General features: G+C 38.1%; 1 protein-coding gene across 20 annotated transcripts in view; it reads right to left on the reverse strand.

Moving 5' to 3' along the window:
* Positions 1–26,770, reverse strand: part of PROM1 (prominin 1) — a 61,773-nt gene that overhangs the window by 29,600 nt on the left and 5,403 nt on the right. For 11 of the 20 annotated variants that reach the window (XM_023925476.2, XM_023925472.2, XM_086888022.1 and 8 more), the window contains exons 2-5: positions 24,688–25,101; positions 8,114–8,172; positions 5,565–5,591; positions 3,848–4,053 (exon numbers count right to left, since the gene is read on the reverse strand). In XM_023925476.2, coding sequence (XP_023781244.1) covers positions 3,848–4,053; positions 5,565–5,591; positions 8,114–8,172; positions 24,688–24,907 — 512 coding nt within the window. In that variant the 5' untranslated portion in view covers positions 24,908–25,101. Of the gene's footprint in view, positions 1–3,847; positions 4,054–5,564; positions 5,592–8,113; positions 8,173–24,687; positions 25,102–25,759; positions 25,952–26,770 lie in introns of those variants that run through there. The other 9 variants (XM_023925477.2, XM_023925474.2, XM_086888020.1 and 6 more) reach the window with 3 other exon arrangements.

Below are 26,770 nucleotides of genomic sequence, written 5' to 3' on the forward strand. Positions count from 1 at the left end.
TACATGATAAGTATAGCTCTTGCTCTAAAGAGTATGCATTCAAAGGAAGCCATAGTCCAGCCACATAAATGGAATTACAGACACCTAACAGGTACCTAAAATAACACAACCTGTGTAACCTGGTAAGACAGGAGCAAACACCCTGATTTATAATGTTCATCTCCTCCTTCGGTGAATCAGTACCAAGCCTTCATCTTTATTTCGCTTTGCCTACTTTAGCTTTTCCGAACAGTGTGAAGGCTTGTCCTTATCATAAAACTGGTCACATATGCAAAAATGTGTTGTTCTGAAAAATACTCTCTGAAGGAAAATTCTAATTTCAAAGAAGGTCACAGGGAGAAATGACAGGACTATATGCTACAGGTCAGAGCTATTAGGATTCCTTTACTAACATTTTTCTCAATATCCAAAAATATTCATGATAGGATGACAGAGACTGACATACAGAGGTTGCTTCTCTACCCAAAATTTCAGAGCTCTGTCTTCAAAACAGGCTGTCAATTAACCTCCTGGAAGTCACTAGGGAATAAGGGGACACACACATTTATTCTTCTACTTAATCTGCAGCAAATAGCACAGATTTATTGCCCCTATGACCAACACTCATGCAGACATTATTATCAGCTACCACCCAAGGAATGAGAACTCAGAATGCCTAAATAGCGAAGAACTGAGTAACTTTCAATTCAAACCATTCTATAATTCTATGACAAGCATAGTAAACAGTTTAATTTTGGATAAAGGCAATATATTATTTCTTTTCATTCTACTGTGATGGCAATTGCTATCAAAATATTTTTAGCTTTTCTTTGTTAATCAGAAAACACACTATTCTCAAGCTATCAGGAAAAACAAATGTGTATAGTGCTCTGAGGCTCAGAGTTTATAACCATATCCTTGTTCTTCAGACAGACCGCATTTTTATGTCCGTTTAAATTTATGCTCAGAGATCAGAAAGGTCAACTGGAAGCCAACAAATCAGTACTCTGTAAGATCTCAGCACAACCATCTTTCTCTTCAGCTTCCTAAATGGAAGGAGTGGGAGGAAACAAGACAGAAATACTTCAAGCAGCCAAGGTACTCAGAACAAGTGCGACTATACTCTGACTAACTAAACAAACACACAACCTCAGATGAAAAATCTATTTATTATGTAACTGAGCCTTGAGTCAACATTCAGTAAGCAGCTATGATGAGAAAGTCATAGAGCAGGAATAAAAAGGACATGCCACTTCTGTAACAGGTTAAGAAAATTGTTTTAACAATTCTTCAGGAGTCAAATATTCTACACTCAAGCTTCTTGTAAGGTTTAAAAGATGCATATAAATGTTACTAAACCGGTTGCAGGGGGGAACCCAAGTTTTCCCTCTAGCTGAGCTTGCAAAAAATTTTAAGTCACAAAATAGAAACCCTGAGATCATTTAGATCTTGGAAGAATACCCCCTTCCTTGCTACCAGATAATGAATTCTAGAAAAAAATGGGAGAGAGATTTCTGTATCAACTTTTCCACCAATTCTTTCAGATACTATTAATTTCCAGGTTCTGAACAACATGTATTACCAATCCTACAGAGACAAGAGGACAAATATGAAGTTTGATGAGGTACTTGCAAAGATGCCAAATACCATTTCCTGCCTCCAGACTTGACATTCCCCAACTTCCATTACTTCAAAAAAGAGGTTCTAACACAAGTTCTCTTGGAGGCACAGAAAACTGACTATGAGTTTTTCTTTGCAATAACCAGGAAATTCTCTACAAATCACCAACAAATTTGGTATTGCTATATATGCTTTCTTAAAAATCAAACATTCCTCCCTTGCCTTTATAATGTACAAGAACTAATGAAATTACATTTCTCTCCCAGAGAAAACATGCTTGCCACTTGAGCTTGCATATGATTAGTGAGTAAGATGTAATAGCAGGTCTCTGTCCCTAAACTTTCAGTTAACATTTGAAGAAAAGCATGTAATTGTTTTCATGATAAGTCTAGAATATCAAACCTACTCAGCTATGTATTTTATATTTTGTTTCTACATCCTCCCCTCTTTAGCAATAGAATCCTACTTTGTAGGGAAAAATTCATGTATAAAAGCTGAACTACAAAAAACACTGCATGTATTTTTGACTCAGTCTATAAAGAAATATTTCAAACAGAAAGTGCTTGTACTGGAAAATTACACCCTAAAGGCCTATTAAGATAAATAACTGCATCTATAATCACAGGTTTTCTGACTTCTTTCTTATATCCCTCCTCTGAGGAAAGCATACTTCTCACCTTAAGCCTCACCTGCAGAAAGCAAATCTAGCTGGAGACTAGTTAAATTGGAGACTTAGTTAATTTTTTTTAAAATTGAAAGAAAAATTCCAAACTTTCCTTTACACATCACTCCAGTAAGCTGAGTCTAAAACCTGATTCTAATAACCAAAGCACTACATCAGTGGAAAAATGAGAAGAAATGTTCATCGTTATTAAAATCTACTGGCTGAAATATTCTAAAATCTGCATTAACAGCATATATATGTCAGTGTGAACTTGCATCCTGACACAAGAGAAACCCATCTCCATGGGTTACACATTACTAGAGTTTTCTAGAAATGTTGCAAAGATACACAGTCCATTGCAAGCTCCACAATGAGTCCTACTAATACTCTCCACTGTGCATTTAACCTGTCCTTCTCAGCCATTTTAATTTCTCTGCTAACAGGCAACATTCCCCAGCCATTATGGCCAGAAAGCAGCATTCTGCAATGTGGTGGAAAGAGAGCCGGCAAGTTCTGTAACCTACCTCCAGTTTCAGCATGCTGAGAGGTAAAATTTAGTAACTTACTTTAATAACTTACAAGGCATACTTGAGCCATACAGAATTTTTGTTTTGTCATCATGGGATGCACCTATCATCCTACACCATTCTGTTTTTGAGTCTTCAAATTCTTGATGGTCGTGTTTGTTAGTGATGTCTGGGAGAAAAGAGAATGTTCCCATATCTGGTATCAGTGTGTCCTCTATTTGAGTGTAAGCAAGGTCACCACTTGTCATGACACACAGTAAAAGAAAAAAAAAATTTAGATTACAGTGAAGTGACAAAGTGCATCCCATATGACTGAACAGACACAGTGTATAGATCAAAACACTTTTTTATTCTTTCACAGAATCACAAAATAAAGATAGTAGGCAGGTGAAAACATGAAACTAAAAGAAAACAGAAAGCCTAAAAGCAAACAATGTATGTTGAAAGAGGGAAGAAGTCTTGATTGTAGTTCCTCATTACCCATTACACATCCAGCACAGGAGTATACCCATAACACCAACACTACAAAAATATTTCCAAACTCCAGGATTTACAGGGAGTGCACGCATGGTTTAAACAACACAGGACCCAGAAGAAAACCCATTGTTTTGAACTTGTGGAAATATCTGGAGTACAGCAAATACTGAAGGAAGTGCTTTTTTCACCACTACAACACTACCAAGAACAAAGCAGTATGAGAGATCTCAGGTTCTCTATGGGATGGGGACTGAGCACAGGACATGGTTTCTCATGTTCACAAGTGTAATGTAACATTCTGTGACTGCTGTTTTGAGACTTGCAAAAATGTCATTTGCCCAATACAAACAAATTTGTTTGTTTGTTTCACACCTGCGTTCTGCTTAAGTAAGTACATAATGACCTGTGGACAGCAATAGTGGCAGCATTTTTCATAATGCAATTACATTTTCTTTAATAAGCAATAATCTAATAAAATAATTTCTGCACCTGTAGGCTAATACAGTGATATTATCTGTCATATGACACTGCAAAATAATTGCTATACCAAGGTTTGTATTGTTCTCTTTATCACACTTGCCTTATTATTAAAGAAGCAACAAAAAGAAATGTTGCAAAACAGCTCCTCTGACAGTCAGCATTTTTCTTCTGTCTTTGATGCATTTCCCCACCACAGTTGTCACAGCAACGACACATACAGAAGCAAAGTCCCACAAGAGGCAGTAACAAAATAAATAGCAATCCCAAGGCTGCGGAGACTATAAAACCGATTTCATAGTAGATGGCCTGTAATTCAGACAAAAATAGTGGTAATAGCAGGTATCACACAGTAACTGCAATCAATACAGAGCAAATAATTAAAAATCAAACTACAGACTAAACCATCTACTAAGCTACTGAGGTTATGGACTTGTTATATTTTGTCAATAATTGAGAACTTTTCTAACAAAAAGATACATAACTTTGTAGATACTGATAGCTAGTAACTATTTCACTAGAGTATTAGCTAGGCAAACTACAAGAGTGAGTGCTAAGAGAAAAGTAGGCTCACAAAAAATAAATGTGAATCAATGCAATGGAAACAGGTTAAAAATTAACACATCTTCATTCATAGGCCACAAATTTACTGTTTCTCACATCTATTTCCAAATAGGCTCCACAAATGTCAGCAAGGCTAACTAGAGCAACACCTCATCAGAGGGAAGAGGAGGCTTTATTTTTTCTCCTTTTTACTCAGTTAAGAGTAGAAAAATTCATCTGAACCCCAAAGACAAGTATTTCACTGGATGATCAGCTACAGTAGCAGAGGTTACTCCAAAGTGCTGAATTTAAAACTGCTTAGGGACTGGAAAACATGAAGAAGCAGACAGATTTTAAGATCTCTCAGGTAAAGACATTTATTCTGCTGCCATACAGCAAAGCAGCAGCAACAAAAAGGATGCTTTCAAAAGCTGGCAGGAGTGAAAGGGAACGCTGCAATCCAATACCCTGACTTGCTTCCACACTGCTAGAGCCCCAGGACCAAGAAGCTGGGCCAGGCAGCCCTGGCAAGGCCCTACACGAGGCAGAGTGGCTCCCAGGGGACAGCTGTGAGCTGGCCATGCTGTTTCCCTCTGCTGAGAACAAAACCCAGCCGAAACCCGACCAGGGAGGTGTCTGCGCACAGTGTGGGCATGCCCCAGCGTCCTTCTTCGCTGACAAATCTCTCTTCTCCTTTCCTTTCCCAATCTTAGGATAACTAATTCTCACACTAGTACTTTAAGTCCTCTTCTGTTTTACAAATCCACTAGCACAAGGGCAACTTGGCAGCAAAAGGATGAAACTGAGGGTGCATAACAGTACTGTAAAATAAGTTACAATTTCTCACAAGATACCAATCATGCTCTAGTTCAAGCTTTGCTGATGCCCTTCCTCACAATCCCTAATTACCAACTGAGCCAAATACAGCAACTACCACCATTAGCAGAGTTGCAAATTTCTGCCCTAATTACCAATTCTAGGATGAAAACTACTCTTTCAATTTTATTAACTGCTTGTTAAAACCTCTGCTTCCTTCTGAAGAAGTTGAACTACATGCTTGAAAGAAGAATTTGGCTGGATTTTACAAAATAATCACTGTTTTCTATACAGCTGATCACTTCTAAAAATTACATGACAGCATATGTTATTTTAAGATAGGTTTGATGGAATAACAGTATTTAAAGTAACATTAAAAATGGTTATGGATGTTTTAACAGGAGCATTGCAGATATAGTTAGATTTCCTTTCAAAGCTGTACATCTACCATAAGACGTTACCTGAAGAGTCAGGACAACATTTTCTGGCTGTGGAAGTCAAAACAAATGGAGAATGTGTATAATACACAGGCAGCATGCACAAAAAACAAATCCCGTGAATAATGAATAATTAACCATGACTAGACTGTAACAATTAACAACACAAACAAGCCACTAAAGTAAAATAATGCACAGAAGCACCATTAAATAATTATGGAAAAACATTTACAATAAAATATATAGCAGCTGTTTTCTTTGGTAAATGAAAGGAATCTAGGATTTGTCCAACAAAGACTTTCATCTTAAAACAATGACAGACCAGTTACTTCCACATTGAGCATCTGTTTAATGTAATTCCCAATATATCTCACAGAAGGCCAGAGATCGTGTAATTTTGAAGTTTGGTGTTTTCTTCATGAATTCCACTTATCACAACTGATATGATATTCTTGACTAACTTCTTCTCAGTGCTTATTTTATTTTAGTAGCTCCATAGCAGTTTTGGGATTTTAACACATTCCACACAAAATTCAGTCTCAGTTTTAATTAACCATGTAGAGGTTTAATTTATATTGAAAAGAAAAAAAGAAAAGACATTCAAGAAAGACTGAAGAAATCTATTTAACATTTCTGACCTATTTTCTAATCTGTAAAATCAGAAAAACATTGAAAACTAAATATTCAATGACAGAATTTCAGAAGAACCAAATTTCCCCTTTGTTTCCACAATGGAAAATTACTTTCTTATATTTTCCCCTACATCTCTGCCTGCCAAATTTATGGCTGACAGTGCTTTCACTTTTTTCCTAACTGGAAGAAAAGCAGACAAGCTAGAGATGGCAAGATCCCTCAGCCCAAAGACTGATATGTGAGAATAAGAAATGTTCAAGTTTTAGCGATTTATTTATCAGCATCACACATATCCTTTTGAAACCTCTACTGTACAGTACTACTTAAAATGTTCGAAATCATGTTTTGAATTTATTAACATATTTTCTCCTGTATCATTGGAAGGATGACTAATGCCTCCCCTCCCTTCTTAATCTGGTACCAAGTATGATTTTGAACGTTTCAAGCAGGCAGCCTCCCAGCAGAAGTGAAGCAATGGCAGCAGCAGCGAGCTGGCTCCCCTGAGCAGGCACGGCTCAGCTGCTGGGCTGACCTGGCAGACTGCTGCCCCTGGCAGGGCACAGGGAGATGTTCATGGTTAGAGTCCAACTGGGAACACTAGGACACACTGCACAGAAGTGGGAAGGGCCTCCTGGGTCACTAAAACATTCTATAAATAGGTTAAAAAAAATTACAGAGGAATGACAGCAGAAATTTAACAGAATATATAGGAGAAGCAGATTTCCCTTTCTGCTACTGAAGGGTTGCTCTCAGTTCTTGGTGAGCAAGTCTTCTTCTCCCATGTCCATTTCAGACCCCATACTTCTGTGCTAGTATTGTATTTTACCCTAGAGGTAGAACCTTCCTCCTAGTGCTTCCTCACCACATATATTTGAAAAGGGTAACCACACCCCTTGTCAACTCTTTTCCTAAGCTAAAGTTAACTCCTCCAGTTTCGTCTAAAGATCCACAGTTTTCCCAGACCACCCTAATGGACACTTTCTGAACTCATCCTAGTCTGAATTCATTCTCCCTGAATCTGAGTAATCAAAACCACACGCAAAGATTTCTAACTATTTATTCACACCCTTTAGCAGCATTCACACTTCCCTGTCTCCATTGGAAATTCTTCCAGGGGCACATCTACAGCCATGCTGGCTGCTTCACAGCTGACTTTCACTGATGCTTTTGTCTTCTGAAGCACACTCTACTTGTCCCGATATATTTTCATTTTCCAAATTTGTTTCAAGGTTTTGCACTGTATTCAGGTCAGAATTTGGACTGATGAATGCCCTGTATCCATTCTGCTTCTCACGCACTCCTAATATTTTAACTGCCACCCTATAATCACATCCCCTACACAGGGTTAGTGTGTCGGGGTCTGTGTGCAAGCATCACACTCATCCTCCTGATGGGTACACCATACTGTGGGGACCAGAAGCAAGTAGCTCATATGATGCAACTTGTCCATTGCCTGGGCACATTTCAATTCCTACTGCAGAAACTCAACTCCTGATTCAAAAAACACTGTGCTCCAGAACAGCCAAAAACTCAGATGCACATTCCATTCCATCTTCTTGCTAATATATAAATAGTATATTTATAATATAAATTCAGCTGAAGCTTACATGAGAGCTAAGCAGTAATGGTTCTCCCTGAGTTTTTTGAAATAAAACCAGTATTTTTCAATATAAAGAGCCATCAATCTTTGTGCAACAATCCCATTACAGCTGGAATTTTTAAGTCATCCTTAACTATGAGTAATTTCTTTACAGTAGTTTGTGGAACTTTCTTTATAATTCATCTCACATTTTTCATGAAAACATCACACTTATTAAAAAAAATTCATATTTGTATTCTGTTCATATAGGTTTACAATACTAATTCCTGGTTTAGAAAAACCCCTGAATTTCAAAGTCATAATTTTCGTTTTTTTAGGCAGATACACATAGACAATTTACCTTTTGATAATCGCCCTGTGTATTTCCAAACTGCTGCTGTGCTAGTTTTCTGATGAGATCTGAAAATAAGCAAGAATATTCCACAGTTTTAAACAACATAATTTACAAAAGCGGAGGAAAGAGCATAGTATGAATTCTACTGTTAGGTTGGCAAAATGAAATTAAGAGCAGCAATCAACAGCATAGGCAAGCATGTAAGTACCCCCATAAATCTGTCTAGTAACAACATTTCTAATCAACTGTGTGTGTTTTATGAGATCACAGGAATATAGCCAGGTTGTCTATCAATTAATCAGTTGCTACTGAAATACACTGAAGGTTTTTCTGATATCTTCTTCTGTACCATAAAATCACAATATTTCATCACATATGTATCAATTACTTAGACAATGTTTTGGGTATCAGCTTTGCTTCATGTTTATGCCTAGTACATGCATGCATAAATATACACACAACATTAGATACATAATGTGCAAAACAAGCAAGCTAATGATGACTTTTTGTCTGAAGGGTACAAAAAAGACCCTTATCTTGCCAACATTATCCCAATCCTTTCCTCCCTTTTTATTTTTGTATTTTCTTTTTTGATCTCTGGATCAACAGTGAGTATATACCGCCACCAAAACAAATCAGAAAGCCTAACATATTACTATTTACTGTGCATCAATACAACAGTCACTCTAACTTATTCACGATATAGAAAAATACAGAAATCAGAAAAAAAAGGTAGGCATTTAACACAACTAGTGCCACCTTCAGTAAAACCTTGGCAGCTGCAACAAATGGATGCCTTTTTTGGGACATCACCAACCTACATCTATCAAAGTTTTGACAACCCTATGGAAACTAAGTTGGGAACTGTGGATCCCAGTCACTTCTGTGTCATGCTGCACTTGGAAGAGAGGGGCACCACCAGCTCTGCAGACCCTCTGCCTCAGAGAAGCACCAGTGACCCTGAACATGCTCCATGCTAGGCAGTATAAAAGCAACAGTGCTTGGATGTTCAGGAGAAATAATTGACTGAACTTCTGGTCTCCCCTGATGACAAGGAAACACATTAGGAAGGACCACACTACACCTCAAACAGCTCAAGGAAGAACTCTACCTCCTATGCTCATACAGAGCTGGACTTCATCCAACTATTCCCTTGTTTCCAGTCTCCCCATGTGCCAATTAACATAGTTAATAAACAACTTCCAGTTGGAGGTTAAAAACCACCTGGGGATACATAAAGGACCTGAAGGTGTAAAACTGACTGTTCACCTCCCAAAAATACAAGGCCTCTTGTATTTTTGTGAAGTATGCTCAGGGAATTCACAGGGGTTGTGATCTCAGTCCTCTCTCACCCCAAACATGGCTCAAGAAAACAAATGCCTAAGCAAGCAGTGTCCATAGTTCTCCCTCCTCAATACCCGGCAGTGGGAACATGGACTCAACTAATTGAAGAGTTCCTGAAGACTTCCTCACAGGAAACTCTTGAAGGAAAGAAAACACAAAACAGCAAGGCACCAACTGCTGTCTTAAGGCAAAGGAGTCTTTGCAGTCCCTGCAAAGGAGCTGCAGCCAGCAAGACTGCCAATTAAAAAACAGAAATCTGTTAATGCATCAGCAAACTGCCAAGCCACAAATCATTCCTCGCATGGAGAATACATTCCAAAACACTCAAAGAGTGCTAGTGGTACGTAAGCAAGGGCTCTGTTCTTAGGCCACCACCTTTTTGGAAAGACCAGGCAACACAAGGCTAAGTTCCCACAAAGAGAAATAAAATCAAAACATACACGGAATAAGCACCAGGACAAGAGCTGAGATCCCTGCAATTCCTTTCACACTCTGCATTTTGGGAGTCATGGGACTGCTGAAAAGAAAGGGCACACACCACTGTGTGGGTAATACACAACTGATCCACTGCTGCAACTCTGAAACATCTCACACACTGGGACCAGCAGAGTCCTCCCCAGGCAGCATCTGTGATTCTCCAAAAGTTTCAGTAACAAGGAGATACAAATCTAAGTGAGGCAGAACTGCACAAACCCCAAAGATGTAATTCACAATGGCTGTTAGACAATTTTTTCTTCTTCAGCAGAGGTAACATTTCTTTCCTCCTGCTGATTTCTATGCTACATAAATAAATCCATGAAACAGAGCTGCATGAAATAATAAATGTAATTTTTTTTTTTTTTTTTACAGCTAGACAGCTTTCAGCATACAGGAAAAATGGCAAAACAATGCTTTTATTTACATATTGATTCAACTATTTAGCACTATGTGACAGCCACTGGTGAGAAACTGACCAGCTTCAATTAGAATGGGATAGGAAGGAATAAAAAGGAAAAGCTTTTGTCATCCTCAGTGCATGAAGCAGCACAGACTGTGTGCAGGTGATCATATGCAGGAGGCAACTGCCCAAGATTCTGTAGCCTCACTCTCCTTGATGCTGCTCTGAAGGCAACCAGAAAAGCCTCCAGCAACCTGCTCTCATTTCCAGGCTGCTCCTAACTTTGAGGCTATTCTTGCTTTGGAAAAAAGTTGGACTTGATGATGTCTGAAGGTCCCTTACAAAGTGAATTATTCCAAAGCTACCCTGCAATCATAATGACTTTCTACTATAAATTATTTAGTGCAGTAGTGAAAACACTGTCAGGAAGCATGTGAGAAAGCAAGGTTTTATTATTAACAAAAATGTCCTTTGATATATTTCCTACTATTGAGAATTGGTACTAGAAAATCTTAAAAGCATTAGCTGTTCCTGTTAAAAACTGAAGGCATTTATCCATTCTCCTAGTTGAGCGTCTGTCCCCAAAATAAGTTAAACATTAAAAAAATCCCTCAAACAAGTTACATTAAATTTTACATACTTGTATGAACACACACCCACAACCACACAGATTTATGGACCTCTGTAGGCACAGATTATGCATATGAAAGTAATTACTCAGGAGAAATAGAACAATTGAGATCAGAAGATCAAGGTCATCCAGTCCAACCTCCCAGCTCAGGCCAGAGTGATCACCCACAGGTTACCCAGGGCCATGTCCAGTTAGGTTTTGAGTATCCCCAAGTTGAAGAGACAAAACTTAAAAAAATTAAACCAAAACAACCCAAACCTTCCTCTGATTTCTTTTTATATGCCTAAATTACTCAGAGCGTTCCTGACTCAGTTTTATTTATACTGTTTCTGTATTTTCTAGCCTGTGAGTAAAAAAAATTACAGAAGTCAACCTGAATACACTATGACAAACTTATACAGAAAATAGCACTTTGTAACTCTTTCTGAAATCTAGAGATGCTAAAGCTTGTTCACCAGAAAGTAAAACATATTTAGTTTTAATAATAAACAAGAAAGCCTGAAAATCTGTACAAAAGGTTCCCACGTGGATTAAATAAATTTAATAGTAAGAACAGGTTTCATGCACAATACAAGGGCTACTACACAGCCTATTTTTCCCCTTTAATTTTACAGTATGTGAGTACTTAGATTACTTTGCAATGATTTTTCAGAAGTAGCATGATGCTCCAGGGTGTTTTTCTACCCAGGCAGCACACAGTGACCAGTCTTTACCATGAATTTATTATTTCAATAGCTTTCAATAACAACACAGTTAGACATATCCCCAGTTGATTAATTTCAAATGAAATGTGGAAGTTGTATATATTCCCATAAAAAATATTTTTGGCTAGAACTGAATGTAAGATTACCTGCACTAACTCACATATCTGTAGGCAAAAACAGGCCTTAGTGAATTCCCAGCACCAAAATCCTCCCTGCTCAGATCATCTATAAAGATCCCTTGCAACCCAAACCACTGTGATTCTACAGGTTTTATTGCACACTGATGATAATCACTGTAGCTACTGCAGAGCTTAAGGGTTAAATGAGGGAACATCCTGTGCCAGGTACTGTGTAAACAGGAGCTACTTATGGCCACACTGCTCGCTGCAGCAAAATGAAAAGACATCTCAGCTCACATTTTATTCAGCCTGGGATTCTGGTCTGCTTTTATGAAGCATCTTTCCTCCCTAGCTGGAACATCTCATCTCTAGCATTCAAATAAGCTTTTATTTACAACTGAATTCAGGTAACTCCACACAACTCTCTTTTGTATTATTGCAAAGTATCATCTTGAGGCTGATTTCTGTTTCAAACATAGAAGTGTTAGGAAGGTGTGATAAAAAGTGGTGTCCTTTATTTTCAAATTAACTGGATTACTTCTGAAATCTTGGCTTGATCAGCCGTACACATTGTTTCACAGCACCAGTAATCCACGGCTTTAGCGCAAAACACATTTTATCATTGGGGTTAAAGAGATTTACCTTGTGAGGCTCATTTACACAGCTAATTACATTATTGCTTTGCTGAATCCTTCCTGCTCTCATCACACATGCAAAATGCCATCTGCCCTAGTAAATCTAACTAGCCAGATGAACTCTTAATTTTCCAATGCAATCTGTGAAGAAATATTAAGTACCTCTGAGGATCTCCAGTTAAAAAAATATAATCACTAACTCCTGTATTGCAAGAGTACTGTGTATGTAGACTCAATATCTCATTACTCTGGCAGGAAAATGAAGTTATCACTAAGTGTGCTTCTTAGAACTGCTCTACAGAAAGGGATAGCAAAAATAATAGAGAATTAAAAATAAGCTGTCTGGCTATTAAGTACCAACATAAATTAATTACAAGTTCCAAGGAAGCTTTTCAAATCTAGGTGACAGAAAAATAGCTGAAATAAAACCTTTGGGAATGCAATGCTTCCATTTCACTCAAAAAATTCCACTGAACCAGTTCAGCTGTAGTGCAACTCCGGCATTAATCAAGTTATGCCAGAAATTATTGTCTTTTTATGCATAAATATAATATATTAGGGAATTTTGCATAATATAATATATGAAACTTCTATTCTGAAAGGTCTTCAAATAAGCTAATCAGTACCATGACTGAAGCATTCATATTGCACTAAAATAATTTTTTTTTCCAAACAACAGGGGAGAATTACATTGATAATACAAATGATCAATTAACAACTACTTTATTGCTATCTCATTCTCATATATAAACAGTATTTCAGTCTATTCCTGTTTATCTATAATAGATAGAGTCAATGGACTACATACACATTGAACAGTTCAGAGCCTCTCTGAATATAGGTCAATTAGTCTGACATAAATGAATTAAAATGATTTCAGACATGTTGGGGTTTTTTTCCTAAGTATGAGTCACATTAGTGAGAATCTCCTGCAAAGCCAAGAAAACCAGGAAAGCCTTTCAGACCTAGCAGAGACAAAAACCTTCCAGGTATCTTAAAGCAAGTTTTATAGCAACTTCAGTTCACTGACATTTTAAAATACTTGCTTTGACTTGAGTGAGGCTTTGGCTGTTTCCCCAAAGCCTCAAGCCAATAGCCATGGTCAGATTTGGCTCCCACTGAAGAGGTCTCCTTCGTAAGGTAACCCAAGGTTACTTTTGGTCTCCTTTACTGTCCCTGCCTCCATTAGGGCTCTTCTCGCTCTTGTTGCCCCCAATCCCACACCACCATTTCCCTCTGGTTCCTCTGCAGAGCAAGGTGAGCTGATGGCTGTGAAGAATCCATCATGCACAGCTGGTGACTGAAGAAAGGGAGGGCCCTGACACACTCACTGCTCACCCTCTGTCCTCTCTGTGCAGAGCAGGAAGAAAACTCACTCCGTAGGACAAGTGGCACGAAGTCTCACAGACAAGGAAATCTTCCCAATTCCCACACAGTAAGAGATCACTTTGGTGCAAAGATAAGGAATCTAATTCAGGCATTCACTCATATAGTCTAAACTATTCCTTTCCAACTTCAGATTGAAAAGCTTCACTCCCCTCTTCATACAGTATTTTCCTCAATATGAATGCTGGGACATAGCTTTTGTCCGTAACCAGAGAAAAACGCACAGCCTCCTTAGATAGTTTCTCCCCCCTCTTTTTAGGCAAAGTCTCTCTATATCATCCACTTTTTTCTTTCCATTGAGTTACTGGAACATCAGGCTGATTCAGCTTCCACCCTCTTGTTCCTCTCAAGAGGAGATTCTGATCCTCTTCCCTTCGAGCACAACTCCTGAACAACACACAGATCTTCCCTTACTTCAGTAGCCCACACACAAGATCGCCCATTTCCATTACAGAGGTGGTGAAAGGAAATTCTCTATTCAACCTATTCACGTGCATTAAAGAAATCACGAGCAAAAAGTCACCATGGCTTTGGGACAAGAGAAAAACACAAGTAAGAAAGGAACTTTGCTGCTGTACTTCACCACTAATGTGCAAAATTAAGCCCTAGAACTTGTCATTACACAATGTTCAGAACAACTTGTTTGAATGGAGGTCAAAATCCAATAAATATATACTAAATTGCTTAAGTATTTTAGCCTCTCATCTGCTATGGCAATCTGTCTTGTCATCCTCTTCTGCCTTCAGCATGCAGTTTCCTCTCATCAACATGATCACTGTCCATTCCCATTCTTTGACTTTGCATTCTTTAATTACTTATCCTGCAGCACTCTGGCAGTCACATAACAACAAACAGCATGACACAAGCAAAGCCACAATAAATACATTTTTAAGGTCTTGGCAGATTTGTAAAGCATATGCTGCTTTATTCATAAGTGAAAGGACAAGCTACCAGACCACCTAGAAGCTTGCCTTAGCTTATACTGCATGCAGTGCAGGGCATCGTGAGAGACAGCAGGGAGCAGAGATGCAATATGAAGTAGGTCATGAGGAGATGCACAGCTATGAGCAAGGTTGAAACTGTAGGAGTAGCGTACACAGAGAGAGCTTTAGCCAGAGCACAGGTAGAACTAAGCATGGTGGAACTGCTGAAAACAAGGAATTGCAACAGCTTCCAAGGTAACTTGGATGTGAAATAAGGGAGACTCCTTTTACACCCTTCCTAAGAGAAAATAATATTGGTCTACTAAAGAAATAAATTACACAGCATTGGATCAGATAAAAGTAACAGCCTATGAGCTTCGTTCATGCACACAAAAAAGTTCCCCATTCCCCAGAAATGGAAGTTACTAGTCAGGAAGACCAAACAGGTAATTTAAGTCTGCCTCAGGAAACCGTCACACCATACAGCTGCCCCAAACTTTAGGTTATTGACTTGAGGTTACTCTTTAGTGCAGTCACATTTTCTCTTTAGGCACATTCTGCACAGACAACATTAAAGAGCCTTTCCTGGTTAAAAGAAAAGGTTTGAAGAAAAAAGAAATAGCCACAATATCGACCATACAGGATGCATGGAATGAAAGATTTCTCCTTTGAAAATAACCTTTGCAGGGGCTTTCTAGTTGTTCCTTGCTACAAAGAAAGTTCTGTTCTTGCTGGAGTTTTGGAAGAAGAAAAAAGAGAGAGAAGCCTTTAGAAAAATCCTTCCTTAGGAGGCTGCAATGCATTTGCATGCATCACGCAGACACAAAATGAAGTTGAAAGCTTTGAAGAAGTATTCCACACAGAAACTACACTCTCTCTTTTTCTGAAGGCAACAAAACTTCTGTAGCACACTGTTTGTGCCATGCCAGTTATTTTTTGCCACTTGCTTTGTTTGCAGTAGCTACCTCAAGTTCTCCCTAGGCCACCATCTGGTAAGGATTTACAACAGATTACAGTCAAAGATTTAACTTGGTGCACTGTATGTTTGTCTGGTTTAGCATGCTGCACAGGCTGAGCAACTTCTTGACAGTTTGGGTTGTGTAGACATACCGGAATTGTAAATTGATCGAAGTAGTAAATATTTGGACTGTATAAATGTTTTTTTCTCTTCATCTCCTCAGGAGTTGCTGTAAACCGAGGAAAACACAGAAAATCCTTTTGCATGACTTGGATTATTGGAAATATGAACAGAGATAACTAATTGAGAATGACATGCTGGAGCCCTGCTGACCAGATTACCTCAGTGACTGGAATTCTGGCAGCTTCCCTGAGACTCCTTAGAAGTCCCTTTCTCTGCTTCCCCGTTTTTGCAAGAGCCACAACTTTCCACAGACATTTGATAACTGGGGCACACATAGTGGTTCAAAGTACTACAGAGACCACTACTACATTCAAAAATCAAAGCAAAATTAAAGATTGCTACTCTGAAGAGAGCTAATTAGGCCTGATGCTTGGATTTATTTGGTACAGGTACCGGCATCTTTCAACTGAGTAAAACAGCCAAAGCAATACTTAATAGTAGTAGAATTATTCACATTCACAACTGCAATCACATTTTAAAGTTCACCATTTTGTATTTTCTGTCAAAAAAAAGCTCCTATGTTATGATGTAATACATGTCATAATTTAATCACGAAAGTGTTTTTAGGCAAAAAATTTATGTGCTTATTGAAAGAAGTAGGTTTGTGGGGCCTTTTTGTAACTGGCGAGCTTACATCGCTTACATCGTATGTATTAAAATGTATATACGGATAGATTAGTCAGCTTAAACTACAATGACTGATATTTGTGGCACCTGGTTTCTCTACTAACATGAAGGTAATTCGTTTTTGGAAAAAGTAAGTAGTACACTCAAATGCTTTAATACATATACAAAAATCTTTAATACTGTTAAAAGGATTACAAAACCCACTGTAATATTTACGCATTTTGCTCCAGCAACTGTTGAACATTGCACATTCACTTGGAAAAGTCACCACTTGGGTTGAGATCAGAGAGTCACACAGATCATTTTGAGAAGCAAAAACAATAGTGAGGAAAAGGGAGAGGAAAAAATACTGATTGTCATTTTTAATGCAATGAAACATAGACTAGAAGGACTCAAGGAAAGATTTGTTGCAAAGATCTATCAAGCTGTCCTTACTTCAGCTGCCATCATTCAAGAAAAAGCCATCACTGAACAAGATTTAGGAGTTTATTCTTCTGTGAACAACCACCTTATCAATTTACCAGACAAATATAATAGGGCTAGGCTGCGCTATCTTATAATGATGGTCTGTAACAAAGAAAAGACAGGCTCAAATGACTGTTTTTCCAATAACAGGCAGTCTCTGTACAGTATTTCACATGATTAACTCAAAATGCTTCATAGCAGCCAAGATGATGAAAGAACTAAATCCATTAAAAGCTTGTGCAAACATAATTCCAGTAAGTTCACTGATACTCCCCCTCCTCTCTCTCCCCACATTGGTTCCATAGCTACAAGTCAGAAATGAGAATGAGGTTCAGCACTATGTGAATAGATAAGTCTGTAAAAACTAAATGAAAGGGCAGGATGGACAGCACAGTAGTAACCACTGCTGAGCTGGGAAAACCATGGTGTCTCAGCAGAGTTGCCTGAAAACCCAAAAGATGTCTGCAGTTGCTGGCAATTTTTGAAGAGGTTCATCCATGGTGCCAGACAATGTGGCTGGTCCAAAACCTCTTCTGTCCCACTTCACTATAGGAGATGCTGCAGGTATACTCTGCAAGTCTCAAACAAGCTATCATGCTTTTAGAGGTACTAAAAGTACAATAGTGCTAATTGACTAAATATATCTGTTGGGATGCAACACTAGTGGCTGGGTTCTTTTCTCCCTTGGACTGAGATTGACAAGACAGTTTTCTCTTGTCATGACTTGGCTGTTTGTTCTTCTCTTATCTATATTACATATATACAGAGTACAAGGAGCTGTATACACTAAGATAGAGTGGTGCAAAATGGCTAACAAAGAACTTCTTCAAGGTTTTTTATATATCTATTTATCCAATTAACAAATGCCAAATAAATTATTTTTCTTAGTGACCCAATGACCTGACACCTGTGTGCTGCACTGCGGCATCTTCTATCCAATCACTTATTATTACCCAAAAATCCCTAAAAGAAGAAGTGAAGAAGGAAGAATAAGGAAGAAGAGACAACACCCTAAATCCTCCATCTTGTTTTTTTTGTTTTTTAAAAGAGCTTAAACATTAAACTCTAACTTTCTCACCTAGTGACTTAAGGAAACTCTCTAAAGTACACACTCACACTCCCAGTTTTTCTATTTAACAGCAGTCTCCATGGTGTTATGTGAAATTCAGTGCTTTTTTGGATGTCAGAGCCAGGTATCATAGATAAGGGCACACACTCTGTGCCTCTGATTCCGACATATATGCATTTCTAGAACATGGTACCTTTGCCTTTTTTCTTTAAAAATATGCAAACGCTACCAATGAAGACTTTACTTAGCATGACAAAAAAACAAGGCCATTTTCACTCACAATACCATCCTGTACTCACACCCTTCCCTTCCTTGTAGTCAGCCCCCCTGGATTTAGTTGCATCCAGAACTTATCCCCTGTGCACTGAAGCAGGGAATGCTGATCAGCTCTCTGTCTATACCTCGTGTTTCCCACTAACATCCACAGACAAACGGAACCGGGTCAAGACAGTTTTAAGGACTGTCCATGCTGTAAGTATCAGCAGATTTCCTTGGTACTCCACAAAGAATATGCCCACCCCACTGGCCAGAGATGTTCCCACCAACAGAAAGCATGTAACTGTCTGATTTGGAATGGGGAGAAGGCAGTTTAGATTGGGGAAATATGAGCTGTCTGAATACCACACAACTGTAAGTCTCTTTAATTTATGATTATTATTAAACTCCAAGAAGCATGGCTGTTTGAGATACCCTGCAGGAATTACCACAGCCATCTGTGCTAATGCCACTTTTGAGTACCCTTCTCATGGAAAGTAACCCAATGCCCTCAAGCTCTACCTGAGGTTTATTTTCTTTAGTTTCTTCCTTCTGTCCTAAGTGTTGAAATTGTAAAGTTGAACTGATATTTTCCAATTGCTGTCAAAGCATGTTTTTTCTTCTAGGCACAGCTGGCAGGCAGAATTATACCAAGGAAAGCACTGAGCATACTGTAGAGAAAGGATTCTAGTTGGGCATAAAGAGCAAGAATTTCAGATTATCAGCTATGCTATAGTGATTAAAAAATTACTTCCATATTTTCCATAAAATGCCTGTCTGCGAAAGAGATTCCTTGTCTACATAATCCAAAAGAAGGGCAGGAAGGAATCAGAGATGCCTTAACGTATGCAACTGTAGTTTTCTGTGGTAACTTCCAGTAGATTATGTATATAAACCTCCCCTCCCTAAAACCCCTGTGTCCTCCCTGCCCACAAAAGTCCTTTTGACAAGCAATCTGTTACACTGCCGTTTTGAATAAATCAGGGGGAAAAGAATCTTCTTCTGATGTCTAAGAAAACTAAAAATCCAGCCTTAAATCTGCTTCAGAAATGTTCTCAGACTGCTCCTAGTCTACATGGGCATATCACCAAGCAGAGCAGCTCTTAACTTCCCAACACAAAATGAGCAGTGATTTTTTTAACACTATTTCCTTAAACGTATACAAGTGGGCAGAGAAAAGAAGAGGCTAAATTATCTTGTGTCTTCCTGCTTCTCCATCTTCCCCAGTATTTCCAACATTATGTACAAGTAATTGCTTTCACTTTTCACTGTATTTTCAAGTAACGGAGCACTGTTATCTCAGTTCCTCACCACCACTGTATATAACAGCTCTCACTGCAATTTGCAGCGCACCTGTCACACCTGCATTTTTGATATACACACTTAAGCCACTGCTCAAAATGCACACCACAGCTCTGCTCACAGCAGTGGAAAAACACCAGAGGGATGGAGTGAAGGCACTGACTATCACTTGACAACAGAACTGAACCAATCTAACAAGCCAACCTAAAAGCTAACTTTCTAGCAGGTACATTGCTCTTCCCCCCTCTTCTCACCTCCTGCACCAGTTTCACCTGTGCTCCCAGCCCAGCTCCAGGATGTAAGCTTTGAGAAAACTAACCCACCTGCACAGGGGGGTAGCTATCAAATACTAGCTCAAAAAAGTAGTATATCATATCCAAACTAAAAGTGAAACTTTACACAAGTGGAAAAAAGAATATCCTAAACTATGTTTTTATGAAACATCATAATGGCTACAGGTACCTATGCAAAATTTTATGGTGCTGGACTGTAGCACCTGCAGAGTCAGAGCCAGAGCACAATCCTTTCACCTTCCGCAGACATGCCCAACATTCCTGGGAAAATCTTAAGTTTAAAAATAAAAGGGTACTACCAACTACACATAACTGAGCTTAGCTCCAACATCCAGACATATGCATTTGATTTTTCAGGGGAGCTGCGCAAGACTTATTACTAATAGGAAGCAAAATTAAAGTAAAAATGAGCACTGAAGAATTAGTTACAAAAGGTAGAGAAGCTAGTTTGGCACATGGACACACAGAATAATTCTGCCTTACTAAATTTAAGTGAGGGGGCGATAAAGTGTTTTGATTACTTGCTTTAGAACCTCAATACAGCCAATAGATTAAAAAAGTCAGTATCCTAGGAGCTCATCAAACCTACCCAAAACAACAGGGTTTTGCATATGCATTTTATATTACAGCTATACTAGCTACAGATACAGTTTACTTTCACATCAAGTTACAAGTTTCTTCTTTAAAGTATCTAGAAATAATTTAATTGCTGAATACACTCATGTGATTTATTACTGAGACAACACAAACTAATCTGCTGAACTTCACAATCTGCAGCTGCTTTAAAGGCTGACTAGATGAGGAGAAAAACACCAAAAGGGGTCAGAACAGGACCTGACATTAAAATATTCAAGTTCTGATTCTCAGCCTGATTAAACTGTTCAGGAAACAAGATTCCGCAGTCAGAAAGGACTGAGAAGTATAGTCCAGGTCTAAAAATCATCTTGTTTTTGCTCCCCACAGCAAACAGTACATTTAACTCTTCATACTATTTTTTGCCCAGAAAGTACCTGCATTCAACAGTTGACTTTTATGTTAAAGCTGTACTCCCATTATCTAGAGTAAAAGTCAGAAGCTGGATAAAAGCAGTTGTAACTTAATTGGTAAAACTGTTCTGCAGTATGTTCAGCTACAGTAGGATAAGGTAAACAGGCTTGTTTAATAAGAGAGACTTTGTCTTATTTCACCTAAAAACAGGAGCAGTAGCTTTAGTCCCAGCTTCTTTCCTTTGTGAAGGCTTCACATATTTATTACAAGACACAAGTTGTGAAGCCAAATATTTGTTAGGCACAGCTGGCAGCTGGAATCTCAGATTAACATTCTCTTATTACAACTAACAACTGTTTCCATGGGAACAAAGACAAAACTGTGATAATTCACAGCAGCCATAGCATCATACTGACCGTGCCCTGTCCATAACAAGTTTCTATCTGAAGGTTTCCAACACAACAGATGACACATACCACCTCACAACCATGAAGTGACAACTTTATCAATAAATCAATTCTACAGTTTATGAAAATTTTTATGTAAGAAAAACTGATTATTTGTTTTGTTAGACATCCTCTTTCTTAGCTAAGTGATAGAAGCAACTTGTAATTTTCCTATTATCATCTCTTTAAGTGGTGTTATTAGCAAGAAGGAAAATGATGCCTCTATCCTAAACAGTGCTCAACAAATGGAGTAGCAGCACAATCATTAGCATGGAGGAACAATGGTACACTGAGATTAAAGTGATCTACTGAGCCTCAGGTAGCAAACCAGTGACCAGTCTTTTCCACTCCAGTGTATCATTAACTCAAAGTGGAAGCTGCTTCCCTGAATAACAGTACTTAAGTAAACTCATTCCCATTTACAGCAGTACATCATCTGGTAATGAGTACAAAAATATTTGACTGGTGGATTTGAAAGCAGAATCTATTAAGACTCACTGAAGCACTACAATCAGATATCCTAATTCACTTCTGTTGGGCTAGGTTTTTGCCATAGCCGAAGAGTACAGTGCTGATCTTAAAGACTCAGCAATTTAAAAAAAATCTTAAAAGGCATTACAGTTCCTTGCCCTGGTTCTGTTACTGCACTTTACATGAGAACTATATTTAATCTAATTAATTACTTACATGTTATATCTAAACTTTAATCTAAGTTGTATTTCCACAAACTTGACAACATGAACAAATTTAGAAGGGAATAAATAATTACTTAACTAGATGTAACTAAAAGAAAACCATCTCACAAAATATTTCTTGGCTGTTTTTTTCTTTAATTTAAGTGATCCCTTTCAATTGTTGAGTCTTAGCAGCATGCAATTAAGGTTAACATTTCCCAAAGACTCTCATGTACTTAATATTTTGTTTTATCATAGCAGTATAAAGCATAAAGGCATACAATATATGTATAAATATATAGTATATATTTATACAGTATAAAGCATAAAGTATAAAGGCATACTTTGGACTGAAGGAGTATGAATGTTATCCTGTAACACAGTCAGCCCCATCCAAACACTTTTAGAAGATGAGGTGCAAAGGCAGGAGTATCTACATGCAATTAGACAATGCTATCACTTCTTTTCCTCCCAGGTAAGAGTACTAATACACTGGAAAACTGAACATTGAGTACTTCCAAGTATTAGGAAAAAATATAAGACTACTAAAATCAAAGGTCTAAGTGACTGCTGCCAAGGCTTATACACAAATGGTACTTCTCTATGTTGTGGTTATATGCAATACAGGGCATCAACCTGGAGCTAACTGTTCTGAAGCACCAGTCCCATCAGAATGATGAAGTCTGAAATAGAAACATCAATACGCTTGATTTCTGTACCCATTAGTCATCATGTTTATTTTCATCTCTGAATCAGAATTAACTCTATTTCAAGCCAGAATTTTAAAAAAACAAATGAAACAAAACAACCATTTTAAATGTGTAACTCCACTATTAATGCACTGAATGTGAAAATAGAACAGCATATGGCAAAAGAGATTATGGGGATTAGCCAATTAAATGGTATGACTCAAACCGACATGAGCCATCAAATCTGTGTTTTGCAGTGAAGTATGTAGGGCCATGGGAACATGACTTCACTTAATGCAAATAACAAAAGCAAAGTTCTGAAAATAACTGATTTGGCAAAAAGTATCTTCAAGGAAGTAAGGAGAAGTATGAGATATTCAAAGCTTACAAGCTAAGAACAAATTCTTTACTTTTTTAATGCTGGAGGGCACAATACTAACTTGATGTGCAATTTACCACGAGTAGTCCCACTGGCCAATAACCTTGACCATAAAGTCTATACTCACTAATTATTCACAAGCTTAGGACACAGGATATTAATTCTGACATACAAGACTACAGACCAAATCCTTGGTAATATAAAAACACAGTAAGCGTCTCAGTGAAATCAAGTCTCCACAATCATAAGAGAACAAAATATTCAAGCAGGGCTTTAGACAAAGTGGCAGCCTGTTTCTAGGAGCTGAATGCAGATGGCAATCCTCACCATCAGGTATCACAGAGACACAAATAGTTCACCTGCATATAAAACAGAAGGAAACATGCAAAAAAAGCAGAGGTATCTGGAAACAGTGCCACCCAAAGAAGAGATTACTGTCACCTTCATGCAACTGCCCTCATTACACCTTGTGTAAGACCTGCTCAAAAGATATATCCCACAGAAAAACAGGCCAGGGTATTATTCTGTTGGTTAACCCCTGGGACTCTAAGGACTTGCCTAAATAGAAATCATTCATTCAAGCTCAGCTGAGCTCATTCTATGTCAGAGATGCATGAAGAAATGTCAAAAATCCAAGCAAACAGTAGTTCTAAGATACACATATATATGACTAATTAGACTAAAGAATTTAAGGCTTTATATTACCAAAAGTTTAAATGTATAAATTGAAATCTGTATTACAAAGTAATATAAACACCTTTTACACACAGTTGCAGCTAAACATTGAAAAGGAATTGGTTATAAACCAAAGCCATTCTTAGATTTAATTAAAGCTTCACCTTGATATGGTGCCAGTACTTTACAAACACATTAGCACTCTTAAGAGCTAAATGAAACAAAAAGCACGTTGAAAAGTTGATAAAGCTACTACATCCACAACAGGACAATTTCCAAAAGCACCTTTCAATCAATGCAACCTCAATAAGGTTGCACACACTTCTCCAACATCTTAAGTTTTCCTTTAGAAGGGAAAGCTTAGTAGAGAACAAATGGGGGAAAAAGTCTCATTAAAACAAGTGCAGTTACAAGTTTTAACCTGACAGCTTTTAAAGGAACAAGAGGCTACACATGGCTATGTAATGGAATTGCTCTTACATAAAACTTGACCAGGGATGCACATATATGGAAACAAATTAAATTTATTTCAAATTTCCTGGGCTAAATCTTACAATATTATAACCACCTGTTTATCACAATATGCAAAACTCAGCCATCTCTTATGGAATTAATGTTAAATACAAAGCAGCTTATCCTCTACTTTTATCATGCTGTTTCAGTTAAGAAAACAAGCCTCAAATTCATCAGTGACAGATCTGAGATATGTAAGCAAAGTTCTGTGAAATGACACAAACATTTCATTTTAATTTCATTTTCATTAACAATCTCCACCCCATTATGCTTAGCAGAAAAATATTCTTTTATACAAAACTGTACAGATTTCCAATCCATAACATGTGCTACTGACAAAAGCCCTTCATATATTTTACTTCCTAATTATGGCCTTGGTATCTACAACAGGGTGAACACATCGATAACAAATCTGTATTTTAGACAAAAGTAGTTTATCTGCTTACCTTGAGGAAAAGTATTTGGCTGCACTAAGTACAGGAATGCATGTACTATTTTAAACAAAATTCCTATTGCCCCAGGTTCATGGTATGCACCTGTATCATACGTCTTGGCTGGTACAAATCCAAAATCCAAAGTTCCAGGAGGTGGTTTGTATATAGGCTGTACCTCTGAAATAGTACTTCCACAAAACAGCAGCAGCAGCAAACACAGTTCCACAGCCATAGCGAGCAGTATTCATAAAATTGGAGGTAGAGGTACTTGTCCAACCAAGTCTAGAAATCTTCAATACATTCACTTGAGGGGTAGCTTTCTAGCCACAAGAACGCTGGTGCACTCTCACACCTTCAATTCTTGACTGTATTTTTACTTCAGAATGGTACAGCAGTCTCTCTTGAAAATGACTCCATGCACCATCTCTGGCAAAAAGAAGAAACAGCTCATTAAGGTGTGTGTAAGCAAATAGGTAGATGCAAGATAACCTGCAATGTTCTGTGGAAATTGAACATATCAACGGTTGTAAAAACAGTCTGCAAAACTTGCAGACAGGGAAGAAAAAAATATTGAGGTTTGTGAATAATATGTTATGCTACATACATTGTACTTGAAAGAGGTGGAAAAAGAATTACACACAGTTCCAGGTCAGTGAGTTTTCAAAAACAAAGCAGAACATTGGTACAGTTCCAAGGGAAACAAAACTAAAAGAGTATTGTATGAACGCACTTCTGACTAAATACAATAAGTCATGCCACAACAATTATACAATGCATTTAATTACCACCTGATGGTTCTGTAGCTGATGATACTTATTACTAGTCATACCCTGTATTCCTTTAATTTACACTTTTTAGTAAAATCTTCAAATCTAGATACTCTTAACTGTCTTCCAAGATTCAGGACAAAAATATACATCACTGAAATATTACCAAAACTGAAAAAAAACAAAACCCCCCCCCCAAACCAACAAAACATCAACTTCTTAACAGATGACAATAGGTGTTAGCAAGTACTTTCTATTAATTCAAGCTATGTCAAGGCTCTCCTTAGGAATTGAAGAAGTCAATTATTTTTACTTACAGCTTGCTAAAGCTGAGTGTCATTAAGATGACTCTGGATGGTTATGCATGTTTAAGAACATTCTGAATGTACAAAATCACAGCAGCTTAATCTACCACTACTTAAGAAATATAACCAGAAACACCTTTGGGTTTCCAACAAATCAAGTGACCCTGTTGATCTACAAGAAGTCAGGTAAGACTCCTTCACTCCAACGTGCAACAGCAGTCTCTGAGGAAACAGACCAGTCACATAAAAGACATCAGAGAAACTGCTGCCTTTCTCTGATTCTGGAAGCTGCACATGCTTCATGAGTGTGCCAGTGAGCATCGTGCTGACCTTCCCACCCATCAGCTCGGCTTCTTTTTGGGATGCCTTTGTTGAACCCCCCAGAGTGTCACTGGCAGGGCCATGCAGGAGAACACTGCTCATGACAAGCCATCACCTCCAGCTGGAGAGCGCCCAGCACCAACTGCCTTCCCCAAGCACAGCTGGGCCTCTGCTGCCCTTTTCAGCAGCACTGCCCAAGAGAAATGCTTTCAGTCTCCACCTTGGTATTCAGACCATTCACCGGCAAAAATGACAGCAAAATAACATAAATACCTCATGGCTTCAGTCAGCCCAATGGTACACCAACACCTTGAGTTCCAAGCTACTTCCAGGTCAGAGATGCTGAAGACAGAAGACTTAAAATCTGTAGTAAGGCGAGATTAAAATCTCTCCCATGCTTTACAGTCTCTGGTAACACCAAACACCAGCTACCTTTCTGAAAGCCAGTACTGTGCAAGAAGTCAAAAACACATTGCAAGCTTGTTGAGTAGTCTGTACTGCACTCAAAGGATAGATCAAGAAATACATGGAACAAAGGAATACAGGATTGGATCAAAGACCTAGAGACAGTTTTGTCTTCAGCTCTTCGAATGAGTTAAGAGGGAACACTCAAACCTATCTTTCCTCCTCATGGCTTATGAAAACCAAGAATGAACAGTAATAATGCTACAATTAGAACAATTATCCAACCCTTATTCAAAA

The sequence above is a fragment of the Cyanistes caeruleus genome, chromosome 5 (assembly GCF_971803275.1).
Source record: "Cyanistes caeruleus chromosome 5, bCyaCae1.hap1.1, whole genome shotgun sequence".
Taxonomy (NCBI): domain Eukaryota; kingdom Metazoa; phylum Chordata; class Aves; order Passeriformes; family Paridae; genus Cyanistes; species Cyanistes caeruleus.